The 20674-nt window shown below is 40.2% G+C and overlaps 1 protein-coding gene across 4 annotated transcripts in view; it reads right to left on the minus strand.

Annotated features, from left to right (window-relative positions):
- LOC122551589 (serine/threonine-protein kinase tousled-like 1) overlaps positions 1–20674 on the minus strand; it is a 141785-nt gene that overhangs the window by 6589 nt on the left and 114522 nt on the right. For 3 of the 4 annotated variants that reach the window (XM_043693715.2, XM_043693714.2, XM_087989054.1), the window contains 4 exons: positions 17577–17668; positions 17401–17490; positions 13983–14152; positions 10328–10466 (listed from right to left, as the gene is read on the minus strand). In XM_043693715.2, the coding sequence (XP_043549650.2) occupies positions 10328–10466; positions 13983–14152; positions 17401–17490; positions 17577–17668 (491 nt within the window). The remainder of the gene's footprint in view (positions 1–10327; positions 10467–13982; positions 14153–17400; positions 17491–17576; positions 17669–20674) is intronic. The other variant, XM_043693717.2, reaches the window with a different exon arrangement.

Genomic DNA, 20674 nt, shown 5'->3' on the forward strand with positions numbered 1-20674 from the left:
AACCTCCTGCTGATTACCACATACCATCCTCCCTCGGCCGTTGAATTGATACTTTTCAATGTTGAACAACATTTGGAGGAAGCACTGAAGATGGCAAGGGCACAAGATGTACTCTGGTCAGGGGATTTCAATGTCGACGACCAAGAGTGGCTTGGCAGCAGTACTACTGATCGAGCTGGTAGGGTCCTAAAGGACGTAGCTGCTTGATGGGTCTGCAGAAGGTAGTGAGGGAACCAACAAGAAAAAACATACTTGACCTAATCTTTACCAACTGGCCAGCTGCAGATGCATCTGTCCATGACCGCATAGTAAGAACAACCACCGCTCAGGCCTTGCAGAGACAAAGTCCCGCCTTTGCAATGAGAATAACCTCCATCGTGTGGTGTAGCACTATCACCATGCTAAATGGGACAGACTTTGAACAGATCTAGCATCTCAAGGGCATCCATGAGGCAATATGGGCCATCAGTAGCAGAACTGTACTCCAGCACAATCTGTAACCTCATGGCCTGGCATATTCCCCACTCGACCCACTAACATCAAGCAGGGGATCAATCCTGGTTCAAAGGAAAATGCAGGAGAGCATGCCAGGAGCAGCACCAGGCTTGGCTCAAGAGGAGGTGTCAATCTGGTGAAGCCACCAAACAGGACTACTTGCATTCTAAACAGCAAGTGATAGACAGAGCTAAGTGATCCCACAACCAACAGATCAGATCTAAGCTCAGCAGTCCTGCCAAATCCTGCCACGAATGGTGATGGATGATTAAAAAAAACTCACTGGAGGTGGTTCCACAATTATGCCCATCCTCAATGATGGAAGTCTCCAACACATCAGGTGTAAAAGATAATGCTAAAGTTTTTAAAACAATCTTCAGCCAGAAGTACTGAGTAGATGATCCATCTATGCCTTCTCCAGCATTACAGATACCAGTCTTCAGCCAATTCAATTCACTCCATGTAATATTAGGAAACAGTTCGAGACACTGGATGCTGCAAACACTATGGGCCCTGACAACATTCTGGCAATAGTACTGAAGACTTGTGCTCCAGAACTCGCCGCTTCCCTAGCCAAGCTGTTCTAGTACAGTTACAACACTGGTATCTATCCGACCCTGTGGAAATTGCCCAAGTATGTCCTGTACATAAAAACCAGGACAAATTCAATCTGGCCAATTACTGCCCTATTAGTCTACTCTTGATCATCTGTAAAGTGATGGAAGGTGTCATCAACAGTGCCAGCAAGCAGCACCTACTCAATGACACCCAGATAAGGTTCTGCCAGGACCACACACCTTCTGATCTCATTTTGGCCATGGTTCAAACAAGACTAAAAAAGCTGGATTCCAGAGGTGAGGTGGGAGTGACAACCCTTGACATCCAGGCTGCATTAGACAGAGTGTGGCATCAAAGAGCCCGAGCAAAACTATTGGAGGGTGGGAGGGGGGAAATCTCTTCAGTGGTTGGAGTCATACCTGACATACAGGAAGATGGTCGTGGTTGTTGGTGGTTAGTCATCTCAGCACCCGGACATCTCTGCAAAGCTCCTCAGGGTAGTGCCCTAGGCCCAACCATCTTCAGCTGTTTCATGAATGACCTTCCCTCAACATAAGACCAAAAGTGGGGATGTTTGCCGATGATTGCACCATATTCAGCTCCATTCCTGACTCCTCAAACATTGAAGCAGTCCATGTCCAAATGCAACATTATCTGGACAATATCCAGGCATGGGCTGATAAGTGGCAAGCAACATTTGTACCACACAAATATGACCAGGATATGACCATCATCAACTAGAGACAATCTAACCACTGCCCCTTCACATTCAGTGGTGTTACCATCACTGAATACCCCACTGTCAACATCCTTGGGACTATCATTGACCAGAAACTCAATTGGACTCACCACATAAACAGTGGCTACAAGAGCAGGTCAGAGGCTAGGAGTACTACACAGTAACATCTCCTTACTCCTCAAAAACCTGTCCACCATCTAAAAGGTTCAAGTCAGGAGTGTGATGGAATACTCCCACTTGCCTGGATGAGTGCAGCCCCCCAGCAGCACTTATAGAAGTTTGATACCATCCAAGACAAAGTAGCCCATTTGATTGGCACTATATCCTCAAGCATTTACTCCCTCCACCACCGACACTCAGTTGCAGCAGTGTATACTATCTACAAAATGCACTGCAGAAATTCAACAGAGATGCTCAGACAGCATCTTTCAAACCCACGACCATTTCCACCTCAAAGAACAAGGCAGCAATAATCTGAGAACACCACCATTTTCAAGTTCCCCTCCAAGTCACTCACCATCCTGACTTGGAAATATGTCACCATTACTTCACTGTTGCTCGGCCAAAACCCTGGAATTCCCTCCCTGAGGGCATTGTGGGTCAACTCACAGCAAGAGGGCTACAACGGTCAAGACGGCAGCTCACCACCACCTTCTCAACGGCAATTATGGATGGGCAATAAATGCTGGCCACCCTCATGAATAAACGTTTTTAAAAAAGGGCGTTAATCAATGAATTTTGTCTACGCCCATCCAAAATTCCACCTTAATCTCACTTTTCTGCTCTTGGTCCATAGCCTTAGTGATTACAGCTCAAGTAAATATCAGTATACTTTATTTTAATATGAAGAATTTATTGTCTCCACAACTCTTTTAGGCAGAGTTCCAGACCTCCATTACCTTCAGAATGAAAACATTATTCCTCAACTCTCCCCTAATCCTTCTATTTTACATCTATGCCACCTAGTTTTGGATCTCTCTAAGAGAATTAGATCCAATCACGAGATTTAGCCCTCTTAGCCTCCTTTGTTCCAAAGAGAACAACACCAACCTAACCCAATCTTTTTCCTAGTTAAAATTCTCCAGCCCTGCCAACATGTTTCTGAATCTCTGTATTGTTGCTAACAGAACCACATCCTGTCCTTAATGTGGTAATTGAACTATACATGGTAGTTTATTTGTGGCTGAACTGCTGTTTTATAATATTCTAGATTTATTACCCTACAGTTGTATTTTGTACATCAGTTAATAAAAGTATCCTGTAAGTCCACCATCAACTTCACTGCATCTACCAGTCCTGCTACCTTGAGCATCTGTGAACATGCATTCAAAGGCCCCTCTGTCCTGTCATTTATTGTGCATTCCTATGCCTAGTCTGCTTTTCCCAAATGCATTATTTCACATTTCACCAGACTGAATACTGCTTGTCATTTTTCTGCCAACTTGACAAGTCCACCAATTTCTTACCGTGATCTACAATTCTCTCTTGTACTATCCATTCAGACTACAACAAACATGGCACTCTCATCAACGCTTCTCAAAGCCTCCTCAAAGAATTCCAGCAAGTTAGTCAAACACAATCTTGCAGTCACAAATCGATGCTGACTGCCCTGGATTACTCCAAACTTCCTACCAAAAAGAATGAGATCAAATACAAGGAAATTAAACATAAAATAGAGAAACAGATTAAGTTTGCACTGAATTCAGCAAATTACCTTGGATTTTGGGGAAACACACATAAGTGCCTTTTTTTTGTTTTCGAATATTACATTCAAAAGATTCATGACTTAAGATACAAGTAAACATGTTATCATGAGAGGAAAGATAAAATTAAACATTTTCAGACTTTTAATTTAGTTAATATTACTGAATAGGACCATAGGGAGTAGGTAATTCAGCCTGTTCTGCCATTCATAGAGATTATGAAACCCAACCACATTCCCACTTTTGTCCCATCTCTTGATTAACAAATCAATTGGATTTAAAATTAAAAATACATCAGCAGCCTCATGTGAATACATTTGGTGGCTGGATTAGGAATAGGATTTAGGATTAGGAGTAGGCTATTCAACCTCTCAACCTGGTTCGGCCATTCAATGAGATTCACGGCTGATCTGTGACCTAACTCCACATATGTACCTTTGACCCATATCCCTTAATACCTTTGCCGAACAAACATTTATCCAATTTAAAATGAAGAATTAACACAAACTGTACCCAAGTTAAAAAAATAATTCCTATAGATCTCTTCAGTTAGATTTATCTAGTATCTCCTTCAGCCAGAGTGATAAAAATATTTTCCATTTTCACTCCAAATAGTCTTAAAACTTAGAACTTATGATTACTAGCCCTGGATTTCTCAAACAGCAGGGACTGTTTCACTACCTACCCTGTTTGCTGCAACATTTTGAAAATACGATCAATCTAACCTTTAACCTTCTAAATTCTAGGGAATATAAATCTGGTTATGTAACCACTCCACACAATTTAACTCTGAGCTCAGGAATCATTCTGCCACATCTATGCGGCACTGCCTTCAAAGGCCAATATATCCTTTCTATGATGCAGCACTTGGAACTTCACTGAATTATGTATAACCTAACAAGAGCTTTAACAGTTGCAACATAACCTCTATTAAAGTGTTGTCATCGTCCAGATATCCATATATTCTAGCCAGTAGATATAAAGGCTATAATTTTATTATCAATTTTGCTTAAAATACCTTGAACAAGAAAATAATGATCTATATCAGATTCAGAGTCAGAGGTCCAGCAAACAAAATGGTGCTTTGGCCCATCGAGTCTCCACTGGTCAAAATTTATGTATCTGAATTCATAAGTGTCTGAATTCACCTTTACTGCCTGGCCATTTAGAAATTGTTCTATTCTACTATTCTTTAAATTCGAAGGGAATGATCTCCCACTTACTTACCATTCATTTAATGTATTAATCTCTGTAATTTTATGTTTTAATCTCACTGCCATCAATTTTTGTGTCATGAATATACATGACTTCCTATTCCTATCCCATCATCCAGGCTGCTAATAAACAGTGAATATTTAATGCTTCAACTCATTCCTTGCAGGATGCTAGTCAAAAACTGCCAATTAAAGTAACTGTCCATTACCCATAAAACAGGAGCAGAAATTAGGCCATTCGGCCCATGAAATCTGCTCCACCATTCAATTAGGATTAGATTAGATTAGATTCCCTGCATTGTGGAAACAGGTCCTTCTGCCCAACAAATCCACACCGACCCTCCGTAGAGTAACCCACCCAGACCCATTCCCCTACCCTATATTTACCCCTGACTAATGCACCTAACACTATGGGAAATTTATCATGGCCAATTCACCTAACCTGCACATCTTTGGATTGTGGGAGGAAACCAGAGCACCCGGAGGAAACCCACGCAGACATGGGGAGAATGTGCAAACTCCACACAGACAGTCGCCCGAGGCATGAATTGAACCCAGGTCCCTGGCACTGAGAGGCAGCAGTGAGAACCACTGAGGCAACATCAGCAATCATGGCTGATAAGTTTCTGAACACCATTCTCCCAAATCTCGTATAAGATAATCAGAGGGTTAGGTAGGTTGGATAGTGAGAGCCTTTTTCCTCGGATAGCGATGGCTAGCATTAAGAGACATAGCTTTAAACTGAAGGGTGATAGATATAGGACAGATGTCAGAGGTAGCTTCTTTACTCAGTAGTAGGTGTGTGGAATGCACTGCCTGCAACAGTAGGAGACTCACCAACTTTAAGGGCACTTAAATGGTCAATGGATAGGCATATGGACGAGAATGGAATAGTGCAGGTTAGGTGGGCTTCAGATTGGTTCCTCAGGTTGGTGCAACATCGAGGGCTGAAGGGCCTGTACTGCGCTGTAATGTCCTATATTCTCCCACTTTCTCCCGTAACCCTTGGCCCTCAAGAACCTCTCTATCTCGGTCTTAAATCTACTCGATGACTTGACCTCTACAGCCTTCTGTGACAATGAATTCCATAGATTCACCACTCTCTAGCTGAAGAAACTTCTCCTTATCGCCATTCTAAAAGGTCTTCTCTCTTTACTCTAAAGCTGTACCCTTGGGTACTAGCCTCCCCTACCAATGTAAACATCTTTCCAACATCCACTCTGTCTAGGCCATTCAGTATTCTGCATGTTTCCATTAGATCCCCCCTCATCCTTCTAAACGCCATTCAGTATCGTCCCAGGGTCCTCAAACATTGCTCATATATTAGGCTTTACATTCCTGAGACCATTCTAGTGAACCTCCTCTGAACACGTTCCAGGGCCAGTACATCCCTCCTGAGACGTGGGGCCCAAAACTGCACAAAACACTCCAAAAGCTGGTCTGACCAGAGCCTTACAGAGCCTCAAAAGTACATCCCTACTTTTATATTTAAGTCCTCTCAAAATAAATGCTGTAATTGCATTTGCCTTCCTAATTACTGACTCAACTGCAAGGTTACCTTGAGAGAATCCTGGACTCCCAAGTCTCTCTGCACCTCAGACTTCTGAATTTTCTCCCCATTTATAAAATAGTCCACGCCTCTATTCTTCCTATCAACGTGCATGACCTCACACCTTCCAACATTGTACTTCATCTGCCACTTCCTTGCCCACTCTCCTAACCTGTCTAAATCCTTCTGCAGCCTCCGCGCCTCCTCAATGCTACCTGTCCCTCTAGCTATCTTTGTATCATCTGTAAACTTAGCCAGAATGCTCTCAATTCCTTCATCTAGATCGTTAATGTATGAAGTGAAAAGTTGTGGTACCAACACTGAGCCTTGCAGAACACCACTTGTCACCAGCTGACATCCTGAGGAAGACCCTTTTACCCCAACATTCTGCTTTCTGCCAGGCAGCCAGGCTTTTATTCATGCTCGCATCTTGCCTCTAACATCATGGGCCCTTATCTTACTCAGCAGCCTCCTGTGCAGCACCTTATCAAAGGCCTTCTTGAAGTCCAGGTAGATAGCATCCATTGGCTCTCCTTGGTCTCACCTGCTCTTATTTCCTCAAAGAATTCCAGTAGATTTGTCAGGCATGACCTCTCCTTGATGACTTTGCCCTATTTTACCATATACTTCCAAGTATTTAGAAATCTCATCCTTCACAATGAGGTTCCAGGATCTTACCCATGCCAGAGGTTAGGCTAATCGGTTTGTAATTTGCCATACTCCCTTTTTAAACAGTGGTGTCACGTTAGTGATTTTCCAGTCCTTTGGGACACTCCCTGCCTTTAGCAATTCTACAAGATCACTACTAACACCTCCTCCATCTCTGCAGCTATCTCCCTTAGAATTCTGGGGTGTAGTTCATCCACTTTCCAACCATTCCGTTTTTTCTCGCACTCTCTCACAGAAGCCCTAGAGAGTGGAAACAGGTCCTTCGGCCCAACAAGTCCACACCAACCATCCGAAGAGCAGAAGATGACTGTTACATCAAAACAGGTCCCTTCTTCCCCAGTACTGGTGCCAATGTCCCATGAATTCAAACTCATTTCTCCCACACCAATCTTTGAACCACACATTTACCTGCTTAAACTTATTCACGCTGTGCCAATTAGCAGGTAGTAATCCAGAGATGATCACCTTTTTGATTCTGCTTTTCAATTTAGCTCCTAGCTGTTCATACTCCTTTAGCAGAACTTCTGCCCTGGCTTTATCTATGTCATTGGTACCGACATGGACCACAAACATTGGATCTTTACCCTCCCACTCCAAGTTCCTCTGCAGCCCAGATGAGATATCCTGAACCTGAGCACCAGACAGGCAACACAACTTACAGGACTCTCTATTCTGGTCACAGAAAACATTGTCTATGCTTCTAACTATACTATCCCCAATTACATTTCTCTTCTCTTCTCCCCACTTGAATGGCTCCCTGCACCACAGTCCTGCAGTAAGTTGGTTCATCCTCTCTGTACTCCCCATTCCAATCCACCCAGGGAGCAAAACTCTTAGTCCCTGTCCTTGCTCAACAGGTTTCAGGCTCCTGCAACTCTACCTCCTGAATCCCTCTACCTGCTTCACTTACAGCCATACCCTCCTATCCCTGACCGTTAGTCGAATTCAAGTTAGTTGGTCTAAGGGGTGTGACTGTCTTAAACACTGTGACCAGGTAACTGTCCCCCTCCCCTACCCCTCCCTGATGTGTTGCAATGTTTGAAGCTCAGACTCCAGCTCATTGACTCTGAGCTGGACTTCTTCCAGCAACCAACATTTACTACAGATATGGTCACTGGGAACCACAATAGGATCCACTAGCTCCTACATCATGCAGAAACAAATCATCTGACCCTCCATCCTTATTTTATCTTCATGAAATTTAGTCACTTTCCCAACCAAATCAATAATCTGCCTTCAATTTCATTATATTCAACTTTAACTCCTAAGTTCAATTCTAGGAAAGTCTCTTACGAGGAGGATTATTGAATGCCTTCCAAAGTCCATACAAGTAACAACATCCACATACATTAATTATCAGAAGATAGCGATTTAGTGCTAATGTCACTGAATTGGTAAGGCTGAACCCAAGCCAAATGTTCAAGTCCCACCATGACAGCCAGTGGGCTGTAAATTCAATTCTAAGCTGAGTATGGTGATCATGAAACTACCACTGATTGTCATAAAACACTCACCTCATTCACTTTGTCATTTAGGGTTGAAATTCTGTCACTCATAATAATAAAAGCAAAATATTGCAGATTCCGGATTTCTAAAATAAATTTTTAAAAGTGCTGGAAAAACTCAGCAGCATCTGTGGAGAGTGGAGTAGAGTTAACATTTCAAGTCCATGATGCTTCTTTAGAACTGGTTCTGGACTCCTGAAGAATCACTAAACTTGAAACTTTAAGTCGATCATTGTTAACTGGTCTGACCTAAATGAGATTCCATATCCACAATTATGGGTGGCACATGGCTCAGTGGTTAGCACTGTTGCCACACAGCACTACTGATCTGGGTTTGATTCCTGCCTTGGGCAACTGTCTGTATGGAGTTTGCATGTCCTCCCCATGTCTGCGTGGGTTTCCTCCAGATGCTCCGGTTTCCTCCCACAATCCAAAAATGTGCAGGTCAAGTGAATTGGCCATGATAAATTGCCCGTAGTGTTAGTTGCATTAGTCAGACGTAAATGTAGGGGAATGGGTCGAGGTGGGTTACACTTCAGAGGGTCGGTGTGGACTTGTTGGGCCAAAGGGCCTGTTTCCATACTGTAGGGAATCTAATCTAATTTAATGTGCTTAGGCTTTAATAGCCCTCTGAAATGTAACTCAGCTGTATCAAACTGCTAGAGAAGAACTGATGGATTTATTTAGGATATCTGGTCAGCATGGATGAGGGGGACCAAAGGGCTGTTTCCATGCTGCATATCTCTATTATTTAATAACTCAAACTAGTTATTCTTGAAGTGCCGTGTGTCATCAGTAGTGAAAGAATAATTCAGCCAGAATATGTAAAACAATGGCTGGCAATATGCATTACTTCATCATTACCAAGTCAGGGATCTGGCTCAATTACAAGATGAGAAAATGCTTGGAACTGCACCAAATTTACCTAAAAATGAAGTGATGCTACAACACAGGTCTATCAAACAGTGGAAACATCATGTGCTAGACACAATGCCACTTCCAACGGGAAACAATGAACCACCTACATTTAACCAGAGCTAACAATCAGCCATTTTGTTTGATGTGCTATTGAAGATTGAAACTAAACTATCAGCTAAAATGTTTTGAAATTTGTCAGTGAACTCCATTGATTATGCAGTACTAATTGACTGTTAAGTTTAACAGATGCCAAAAATAGAGTTGGAGCATCTAACATCATGGGTTCAACTAGGCCCAAAATCCACATCAATTTTTAAAATTAATATTACTCCTTTCTGGAACACAGAAGGCCTGTGCCACAAAATAAACTTACCTAGAAGCTTGTTGAATAGAGAATGTATCTATATTCACATGCACATATTTCTAGTATCTGGATATCTGACATGTTAGATATCCAGATACTAGAGTGGAAAAAGGGCTTCAACTTAATGCATCAAAAAGTTTACCGGAAACAATAATAATCTGGATTTTGCGTTAAAATCTCTAACAGGGCTGCACTAAAAGCTGCTACATAAAAGTTATTAACTACATCTCCACCAAAACGCCATTTAAAATAAAAACATTTTCCATAACTAAAAGGAAATCTCCTTCAATTAAATTTGTCTTCAAGCAAAAGAAATTTAAATGCAAAATGGTCGATCTGTTAGAACACTTAGTCAGTTCAGGTGCAATTTTTATGCACTATGCTGTAATAACCTTCAACTGAATTTTTGATTCAATGCTGATATCATGTAAACAAAAAAGTCCAAACCTTCTCAGAAGTCAACAATGCAATTTTATTAATCCAAGTTACTTGCAATATATTTTAGAAAACCTTTTAATCAATAGGAGCTATAGTTAAAGAGGAATCCCAAGCTGTGAAATGAAATGAAATGACATTTCATAAGCACTCATCTGAAATAATTTGTAGAATTTACCAGTATGTTCCAGCTCCTTGAGATGTCAGATCCATTCCATCTACAGCATTATAATTATCGTCATCCATAATTTTAGATAATCCAAAATCAGTTATTTTTATTTCGCCACATGCAGTTCCATCAACCAAAAGGATATTACCTAAAGGTAAAATAAAATATGCGTGTTACTTGCAGTTGAGTTGTATCGTTTCCTTTTTGACTGGTTTTAAAGTTCCACATAGCATATAGCCACATCAAAAATAACTTTTGACTTTGGAGGACTTTAAAGAAAAATATCAGACTGAAAATCTAATTATCAGCAGTCTGGAGGCACTGTCCTGACAGAAATACTAACTTGGTGAGGACATCACACACACATATCTATTCAGTTAGTAGCTGATACAAACACACAAGATTTTTTCAATGTTTTGTGGCCAGTGTCTTTTTCAGAATGCCACACCACACCAGTGCAAACAATTTGTAGAAATGCTATAACAATAGAAAATGGACAAAACAGTCATAGTAGGCAAAAGTAAGGACTGCAGACGCTGGAAATCAGAGTCTAGATTAGAGTGGTGCTGGAAAAGCACAGCAGGTCAGGCAGCATCCGAGGAACAGGAAAAATCGAGGTTTCGGGGCTTCCTAAAGGGCTTTTACCCGAAATGCTGACTTTCCTGCTCCTCGGATGCTGCCTGACCAGCTGTGCTTTTCCAGAACAACCATAGTATGCTGGCTGAAATGCAAAAGCAGTTACAGTTATTACTAGCTTCTCCACATTTACAGCCAAAGACAGTGGTACCAAGTCAGTCCAGGGAAGATCCAAGGGGCGATTCCTGGCTTTGGCAGAGTGGAGTGTCCTGAGAATGCTTGGAAATGTGGACATGAGGCAAAGTGATGGTTTCCCTGGCCTTTTTCTGCCTTATCACAAGCAGAGACTCCCTCCACTTGGCTTATTTTCTGATTTTTCTCCTAAGGATCTCAGAGGAAGTTGAGCAATTGTTAATGATGCAATTGAAAGTCTCCTGCTGATTGTCAATGCGAGATTGGATTCAGCTACATCAAACCCAGAACTCCTCCTACCCACCAATGCTGTTCAGCCATTCACAGAATCCATTTCTTAAGAAATGGAAAGAGGAGGAGGTGGGAGGGAAGCTGTGATTGGAGGAACTGGAGCAGCAAGTGTGGGAGAGAGAGAGAATCTGAGATTACCCAGGTACTTTGGTCTCCTGTGCTCACTGCTTCCAAAATCACAACTCTGTAGGTAGACCTTGCTCTCAACTGTGGAATGGAGATTCTTTTTAAATCGCATCATTCCTCAACGTCAAAGTATACATTTTAAATGACAGATTTCCAAGATGCCAATGTCAAAAATGAGCAAAACACCAGAAATTGTTCACTACTGGCAATAAAGGATTTACAATGTGCATCATCAAACCCAGGTAGGGAGCAACACCATGCAGAAATCTTCTAACAGAAAAACATTTCAAGATGCTTTGAAGAGATGTGGGGAGTCAGGAAACATGGAAAAAGCTGGATAAAGTGACAAACAAAAATCCAAACTCTACGAGAAGGATGCAGCATTCATGGCTAACCAAGGAAGTTAAGTATGATATTAAAATGAAAAAAAAGTTGTAAAAAGATGCATTCAGGAGTGGTAGTCCATAAAATTGAGATTTTTGTTAACAAAAACAAACCAAAGTATGACTAAAATAGATTAAAAGGTAGTAAAGAAGCACTAGTAGACATTTCAGGAGATTTTCCATAACTCCCAACACAAGAAAGAAGAACGAAAAATTCTAGAAAAAGAAACACCACGAGATGTTAAAAAGTAATTAAGGATAGTATCAAATTATGCAAAACAAAAGTACAATGTTGCAAAAATTTGTAATAGGCAAGAAGAATGGGAAAATTCTATTATTTGGCAGAAGATTATTAATAAAAGGGAGAATTGGAATAGGATAGAAGACTAGCAAGAACTATAATGAGACAGTAAATGCTTGTACAAGCTAAATAAAGTCTACCTTTTATATAAGATATAAAATTCTGAGGGAGTTTGACAGGGTTCACATTGATTGAATGTTTTCACTTATGGGGAGAAAGTGAAGTCTGCAGATGCTGGAGATCAGGAAGGGCTTATGCCCGAAACGTCGATTCTCCTGTTCCCTGGATGCTGCCTGACCTGCTGCGCTTTTCCAGCAACACATTTTCAGCTGTTTTCACTTATGGGGAATCAACAATGGGGTCAGAAGGACCATTTATAATAAGGGATCTCCCATTAAAGTCTGGGTGAGTGTTACTGAACAAAGATACCTTGGAGTGCAGGTTCATCGTCCTTGAAAATGGAATTGCAGATAAATAGGATAGTAAAGGCAGCATTTGGTATGCTTGTCTTTATTGGTCAGTGCACAGAGTACTGGAGTTGGGAGGTCATGTTGAGGCTGTACAGGCCATGGTTTGGGCACCTTTGGAATACTGTGTGCAATTCTGGTCTCCCTGGTATACGAAGGATGTTGTGAAACTGGAAAGATTCAGAAAAGATTTACAAGGACGTTGCCAGTGATGGAAGATTCGAGCTAAAGGGAGAGGCTGAATAGGCAGCGGCTATTTTCTCTGGAGCATCAGAGGCTGAGGGGTGACATTATGGAGGTCTATAAAATCATGAGGGGTATGAATAGGGTAAATAGACAAGCTCTCCCCTGAGGGTGGAGGAGTCTAAAACTAGAGGGCATAGGTTTAAGGGGAGGGGGAAGATTTAAAATAGACCTAAGGAGCATTTTTCTTCATGCAGAGGGCAGTGCATGGAATGAGCTGCCAGAGGAAGTGGAGGAGGCAGGTACAATTACAATATTTACAAGACATCTGGTTGGGTATATGAACAGGAAGGGGTTGGAGGGATGCAGACCAAATGCTGGCAAATGGGACTAGATTTATCTAGGATATCTGGTTGGCATAGACAAGTTGGACCAAAGGGTCTGTTTCCATGCTGCACATCTCTATGATTTTATTTCAGATAAAGAAGAAAAGTGTAATCACTCTGAGCATTATAGTCTTTGGAGTGCTCTTCCACAGAGGTCAGTATAGGCTGGAATATATTTAAGGTTACACGAGACAGATATTTGATCTGCAAAAGGGTTATGGGTTATTGAGCAGCAGACAGGAATGTGAAGTTAAGATCACAATCAGATCAGCCATGATTGTATTGATTGGCAGACTGGACTTCACAAGTCAAACATCCACTCCTGGTCTAGTTATGATCTTAAGAGCTATGCATTACCCAGGCTGAAATAAACAATAGAGATGCCCCTGATGGTCAATTTAATACTGTTGAGACTTGCACGTTAAGAATGGCCAAAGCACGCTCATTAGAGTTGAGGGCTACTAGCAGACTCTGCTATATTCAGGAGAGAAAGGGCAAAAAGAAAACAATAGAAAAATCATTATAATTGCTTTGTAGGATCTCAAAACAAAGCTAATTCCCAACAAGCCTCAGCACTCCTAACCTTTCACTTTTCTGCATGGAATGTATTTCTGCAATTTATTGAACGTCAACTCCAAATACTAATTGCAATTCTTCTAATACTTTAAATGAAAACTCATTTGAAAAAAACACCATCAGTAATAATGCACATGGCATCTGAACATGTTAGTTCACAAGGCAGACTGTGATGAAACTTACCAGGCTTTAGATCATAATGTATAATTGGCGGTTTGATCTCATTTAAATACCGCAAAGCATTTGCAATCTGCATTACAATGGATCTTGCTTCCTTCTCAGACATCAGTTTGTGCTGCTTCAGATAGAAGTCTAAATCATTTCCTTCACAGTATTCTAACACTGTACAAAATCTAAGGAAAGACAATTTACATTTTAGTGCATAACTCTTCTAGTGGCACAGTATACAGATTTTCTGCTTGACACCATGCGATTTGGTTGGTTTGCTATAACTGCACCATTTTCTAATTGTTCTTTGGCAGTTTGCACCTGTAGTGCAAATTTCTCACAACTGGAAGCAACACCAACATAAATTGGGTTCGGGGGAAGTTTACTGACATGAAACGTTAACTCTGGTCTCTCGCTACAGATGCTGCCAGACCTGTTGAGTTCCTCCAACAACTTCAATTTTTATTTAAGACCATAAACTGCCATACTTTATAACTGATAAAGACAATTCACTTTTCAAGTAAGTCTTGCCAGCTGTTACGAATCTCACTGGGGCTAATGGCAACTCCAAACATTCACCATGTATACATTATTCCCATTATTTTGAGGTGGCATCAAAACATAGTATCTGGAAATTACTACCAGCATGTCAAGCCAGTCTGTACAAAATGCAAGGAACATGGAATTCCACAATGAGTTCTGAAGGAGGGTCATTGGACCATGTTAACACTGCTTTCTATCCACACATGCTGCTAGACTGGAGTTTCTTCAGCAATTTCTGGCTTTGTCCCACAGTGCAGTTAGGCTGTTGGCAGACTGGTCACATTTTACAAAATAGAACACATGAAAAGCAGTTGTTTGGTGAATGCACACTGAAGACAAGATTAAGAAATAAAAGCACTTCATTTGCAGTTCAGTTGGTAAAACTACATTTATCATATTTTTGGACAAATAGTTTATTGATTGCAAAAGGAAGCCAAACCATTCTAATGTAATTTTATTGCCATTATGAAGTTGGTGAACATCTAATATGCCACACATTGCTTTCAGTTTTGACAATCCTCAGCTGTGCTGAGCAGTAGCACGAAATGATCGTTAAATATTGACTGTGCATCAAAACTATACACTTGTACACTACTGCTGTATTTCAAGATTAGGAAGATATTAACTGTACAGTATCTTACCCACATTTTGTTTACTAAACTACAGACATTTGGTATTTTGAGATTGAGAGAGAATTTGCCTGTCTTTACTCCATGTTGTAAAGTTGCACTGCCACCTTTAAAAGCCATTTATCTGTGTTTATCACAGCTCTCTCAGATTAGAAAACCATGAAATCCCTACACAGAATGTGGGAAGTGACCATTCAGCTCATCAAGTCTGCACCGATCCTCCAAAGAGCATTGCACCCAGACCCAGCAAATCCCTGTAAGAACACATTTACCATAGGTAATTCCCCTCGCCTGCACATCTTTGGACTGTGGGAGGTAAGCGGAGCACCTGGTAGAAACCCACAGACACAGGGATGTGCAAACTTCACACACAGTCACCTAGAATCAGATCCAGGCCTCTGCGGCAGTGTGGCAGCACTACTAACCACAAGTCACCGTGCTACATTGGTGGCTCAGTGGTCTGTGGTTAAACATTCAAAGTTTACTCCTTTCCCCTATTCTAACTGCCAAATATATTCACAGTTAACTACAGTGAACTGCTTTTGTTCACCCTACGTCCTCTGTAGTCCTTCACATTAATCATAAGTTGCCTCTCTTAAATTGGTATCTTTTGCAAATTCCAATACAATTCCCACAATTTCTAGGATCCATAAACAATAAAAGTAATATGTTTGTCAGAGAAAAATATAAAATCTTTGGCACTCTGTAAAACCTGTACATCAATCAACAATGAGCATTGTAAATTTTCTTCACTTACTGAACCATAATGATAATGGGGCACAGTTTTTAGGTGCAATTAGGAAATAAGTGTAAAAATATAGATGAGAAATGTTATTGAGTTTTTGCTCAAACCCATTTACATTTCTTCAAGTACAAACTCTGCAGTTAACTAGAATAATCAGATAATGCTTGAAACGTCAACGTGAAAAAAAATTACATATTTAAGATTGCTAACAGGCTGTAATTTGATAAATACCTGAAAATGTTTACACAAAAGGAGATCTGTAATCAATATCAACTTGCCATCCTCAGAGTAATTTTAACTGACTGGAAATTGCTTAACTTCACACATTTCTCGGTTTTTTGGGTATAGCAGTATGTTTTTTTTAAAATAAATTAGCACACTTGATATTCAAAAGTTTTAAAACACTCTGATTGGAGACTGACTAAAAGAAGCAGCTTCATTTTCAGAACTCCCTCAGAGTCCCATTAACGAGCACAATTAGTGGAAATGCCTGACAGAGTAATAAATACATCCTGTAAGGTTGCTGCAAATTTTTCAAAAAAGGGCAGAAGGTGATGGAAACATTGTTTGCTGAAGCTGGCGGAGTGATTGTGGAATGGGCAGAAGGAATGGAATTATTGGGAATGGAAAAAGAGAAACCAATGGCTGAAAAGGGATGAGGGAGTGAAGATAATGGTGACAAAAGGAGAAAAAGGGAGGTAGGATGCCAAAGGGAACAAATAAACTGTTATAAACCTTTCAAGTAACAAGCAGCTAACTAGAAGCCAGTGAAGTAATGAATTTGTTGCAAAATAATGTTTTTTTTTTTAAAACAAAGTAGTGTGTGCCAGTTACTTTGATAAGTAAAATAAAACTTTGCTGTTAATGTATGTTGCATCTTTTGTCCACTTAAATAATGTAATGTTTAAGAAATGAATGCCTAAATTTAATGGAGGGTTGGTAAGTGAACATATTGATTAATGCTCACGAAAGTCCAATATCCCATACATTAGCATGAATACAAAGGGCATTATTATATTTGGTGGCGCAGTCACGCAAATTAGTTAGTGAAAATGAAAAAGGTAGCTCTTAAAAATCAACAAACAGCCTTAGTGAAATCTCAAGCAGTGGCCTTGAAAAATGAAGTATTTTGACCTGCAGCATCCCACACAAAGAATATCAAACAGAATTTACGGAAGCAAAAATGGAATCTACTAAAACAATTGTAAACAGAATACTCACAAATGCATTTTGCACCTTTCAAGTTTGAAGTTAATACTTTTAATTTCCTTGTCAATTTATTTACAAGATTGTGATCTTTGAGGCAAGTCTTGAGTTCGTAAAGTCTCCTTTTGTTGACTTTCCACAAAGTGATTTGATAATTCATTTTTATTTAATATATTATATTATATATGATATAAATTCTTACAGGGACAAAAGTGTAAGTCCCAGATTTCAACTTATATGAAAGTGACCTATTGCTTTTTTGATGCATGGAGCATATTCATTCTGAAATCACAAAGCAGCATATACTTACGTATCTGTATCCAGGGAGAAATAGTCATACAACTTAACTATCCTGGGATGATCCAGTTCTTTGTGTATTCTGTATTCTCTACATGCATGCCTAAAACCAACAATTAAAATAGTGCATATAATTCTTCTTCACAAACTACAGAAAATTCTGTTTGCAGTATTAATGATAAGACATACTTGTGATAGTTTTCCTTCTTTTCTTCCCTCCAATTTTTGTTTAATTGATGGATTTTCACTGCTGCATACCGCTGTTCAATCAAATCAAAGGCCTAACAGAAAAACAAAAGAATTGTACTTGAAAATTAAGTGTGGTACAATATTAATGGTATTTCAGAATATGAAAATATCCTTCTTTCAGTGCTTTAGATAAATCACTAAAAGAAAAACAACTCTTAATTACTGCACGCATAAACACATCGTACATGGTAAAAGGCCTTGGATGAGAAAACAGTAAATCTTAAATTTATGTCAATAATGGAGGCCATATGTGCCAAACCTTTCTACTCAAAAGTCCCTTCAGGAATGCTTCCACACATCTATACCACACAGGGGTTAATGGGGGGTGCTTGTGTTTGTGTGTGTGCGTGCATTCACACGCATGTGCAGGCGGATAGAGAAAGCAAGAGGGAGAGAGACACAAATTTGTATATGTACCTGAGATTTAGCAAGAATCTATTTTTATCATGCCACTCTATTTGCAAAGAAGACTGCTAGACCAAAACACTGAACTGCATTATCTTGAGGTCTTTCATCTATAATATGGATAGTGAATTTATCAAACTGCAAGCACTATTTCCTTACAAAAATATCAAGCACTCAATCCCAGCTAGATCAACTTAACTGAACTCCTAAAAGACATGCAATTTCAACTATGAATACTCAGAGAAAGATTAAAGTGGACTAAAAGTAGTCCCCAAATCATATTATAAAAACTATTGATATTTACTGCTTTGGCAAAGTTAGAGAAAATATTATTCTTACATGATTGCAAAATGGATATGGATGAAGGAAATCATGCAATCAATCCAAATTCATCTACTGGAAGAACCTAGAGTCCATTACAGAGTTTAAAGAAAAGCTGGTGCTCAATAACAGTGAACAGACCCTAAAATGGTACCAGCACTTAAATGGTGCTGCACTCAGTGGGTCTGCAAAGAGCTGCAGTGATAAAAAGATCACATGCTAAGCAGTGTCTGGCTTATTTATAAGTCCTCAATGGTTCCATGTTCTGACTACATGAGGGACAAAAGCTGATCGACAAGCAATTTCCATTTCAGTGGTCACCAAATTAGTTATGTCTATAGAATAAGGAAAAGCAGATCAAACTGTTACTCAACTTCATTTATATTACATCCTTAACTTCATAAGTGATACTATTTACCTGTCTTGAAGAACATCCACAATAAAAGTTAGTCATTTATGGTCATAGGGCAATTAAAATCTCTTTCAGTATCCAGGTTCCCAAATATAAAGAAAAGTGAGCAAGTCTTCATTCCTGGTGGTCTCTTGGAATCAGTATTAAATAGGATATGAAGGACAGGCCCATTAAGAAAAAAGGTAACATTGAGAGAATAGGTAAAACAAGAATTCCTCTGATCCTTCTACATAGTGCAATGCTGAAAGACACCAACAGACTCGTTTCAGGCACTGTACGGCTGCAACAAACAGGTGGAGGGCAATTGTGTGATTAACAACTCCAGCTAATAAAGAAGAAAATGCAGCGTTCACATATGGATTTAAAACTTTATTCCCGAGACTCTAGTGACATGATTTTAGTGTTTTCAGGTGCATATTGACAGAACCAATTGTGATGAAGTGTGTATAATTTATATATCATCATTTTTGGAATCTGGATTTAAAAGTAGAGGCAGGTGGGTGTGGGAAGTACTTGCATCATTTCTGAATATTACCAGGATCAGCCTCTTACCGGTACCTCACAAACCTAAATCATAACTTATTCCATAATTAAGCAGGCACACTTTGTTTTGTCTTTACCACAGTGTTTCCTCATTTTTAAATTTAGCACTTAAGATAGTAAAATTACACACTTTTTCTAATAATACAACATTTAAGATATGCACTCTTTCAAATTAATAATTAAAACTGATACGCCAAACTGTTCGTCTCAATTTTCACAAGTGTTAAACTCAAACTGCACGATGTGCATCCTCTGACAAACAGAATGAGAGGTATTATTTTGCAAATGCAAATGCATGATGGTAGGAGACAGGGGATAGTGATAGAGGGTTGTTGATCAGACTGGAGGTCTGTGACCTGTGATCTACCCCAAGGATCGGTGCTGGATCCACTGTTGCTAATCATTTAGATAAACAATTTGGATGAGAATACAGGAGACATGGTTAGTAAGTTTGTGGACGACACCAAAATTGTTGTTATAGTGGACAAAGAAGAAGATTATCTAAGAGTACAACGGGATCTTGATCAAATAGGCCAATGGCTGAGGAGTGGCAGATGGGAGTTTAATGTGGACTGTGCCATGCCAGGCCAGGTTATGCACTCAGAGCATGTGCAGATCAACTAGTAGAGATCTTCTCGGACATCTTCAACCTCTCTCTGAAGCAGGCCACTGTCCCTGCCTGTTTCAAGAGGGCCAACATCATCTCTGTGCCTAAGGCTCATGCAGCATGTCTCAATGACTACCGCCCAGTGGCCCTAACTTCAGCGGTCGTGAAGAGCTTTGAAAGGCTGGTCATGGCATTAATCAATTCCAGCCTCCCCACTACTCTTGACCCACTCCAAATTGCCTCTCGGACCAACAGATCCATGTCAGATGCCATATCACTTGCCCTTCACTCCTCTCTAGAACAACTTGACACCAAGAGTAGCCACATAAGAATCCTACTCATTGATTACAGTTCAGCCTTCAAGACTATTATCCCCTCAAGACTGATCACTAAACTTCGTGATCTCAGACTAAGCCCCACTTTCTGCAATTGGATCCGCAGTTTCCTGACCCACAGGCCATCATTAGTGAAGACTGGGGACAATATTTCATCCTCACTAACGCCACACTGGAGCTCCCCAAGTGTGCTTACCCAGCCCCCTTCAGTACTCACTGTACACCCATGACTGAGTCACCAAATAGCAGACTAATGCCATTTACAAGTCCACTGATGACACCACCATAGTCAGTCAAATCTCAGATGCTGACAAAAGAGATTACAGACGGGAGTGGAAGACCTGGAAAAATGGTGCACTGAAAACAACCTAGCTCTCAATCCCACAAAACCAAGGAACTCATTATTGACTTTCAG

The sequence above is a fragment of the Chiloscyllium plagiosum genome, unplaced genomic scaffold (genome assembly GCF_037043375.1).
Source record: "Chiloscyllium plagiosum isolate Xiang-an unplaced genomic scaffold, Cpla_swu_hap1 HiC_scaffold_7, whole genome shotgun sequence".
Lineage (NCBI taxonomy): Eukaryota > Metazoa > Chordata > Chondrichthyes > Orectolobiformes > Hemiscylliidae > Chiloscyllium > Chiloscyllium plagiosum.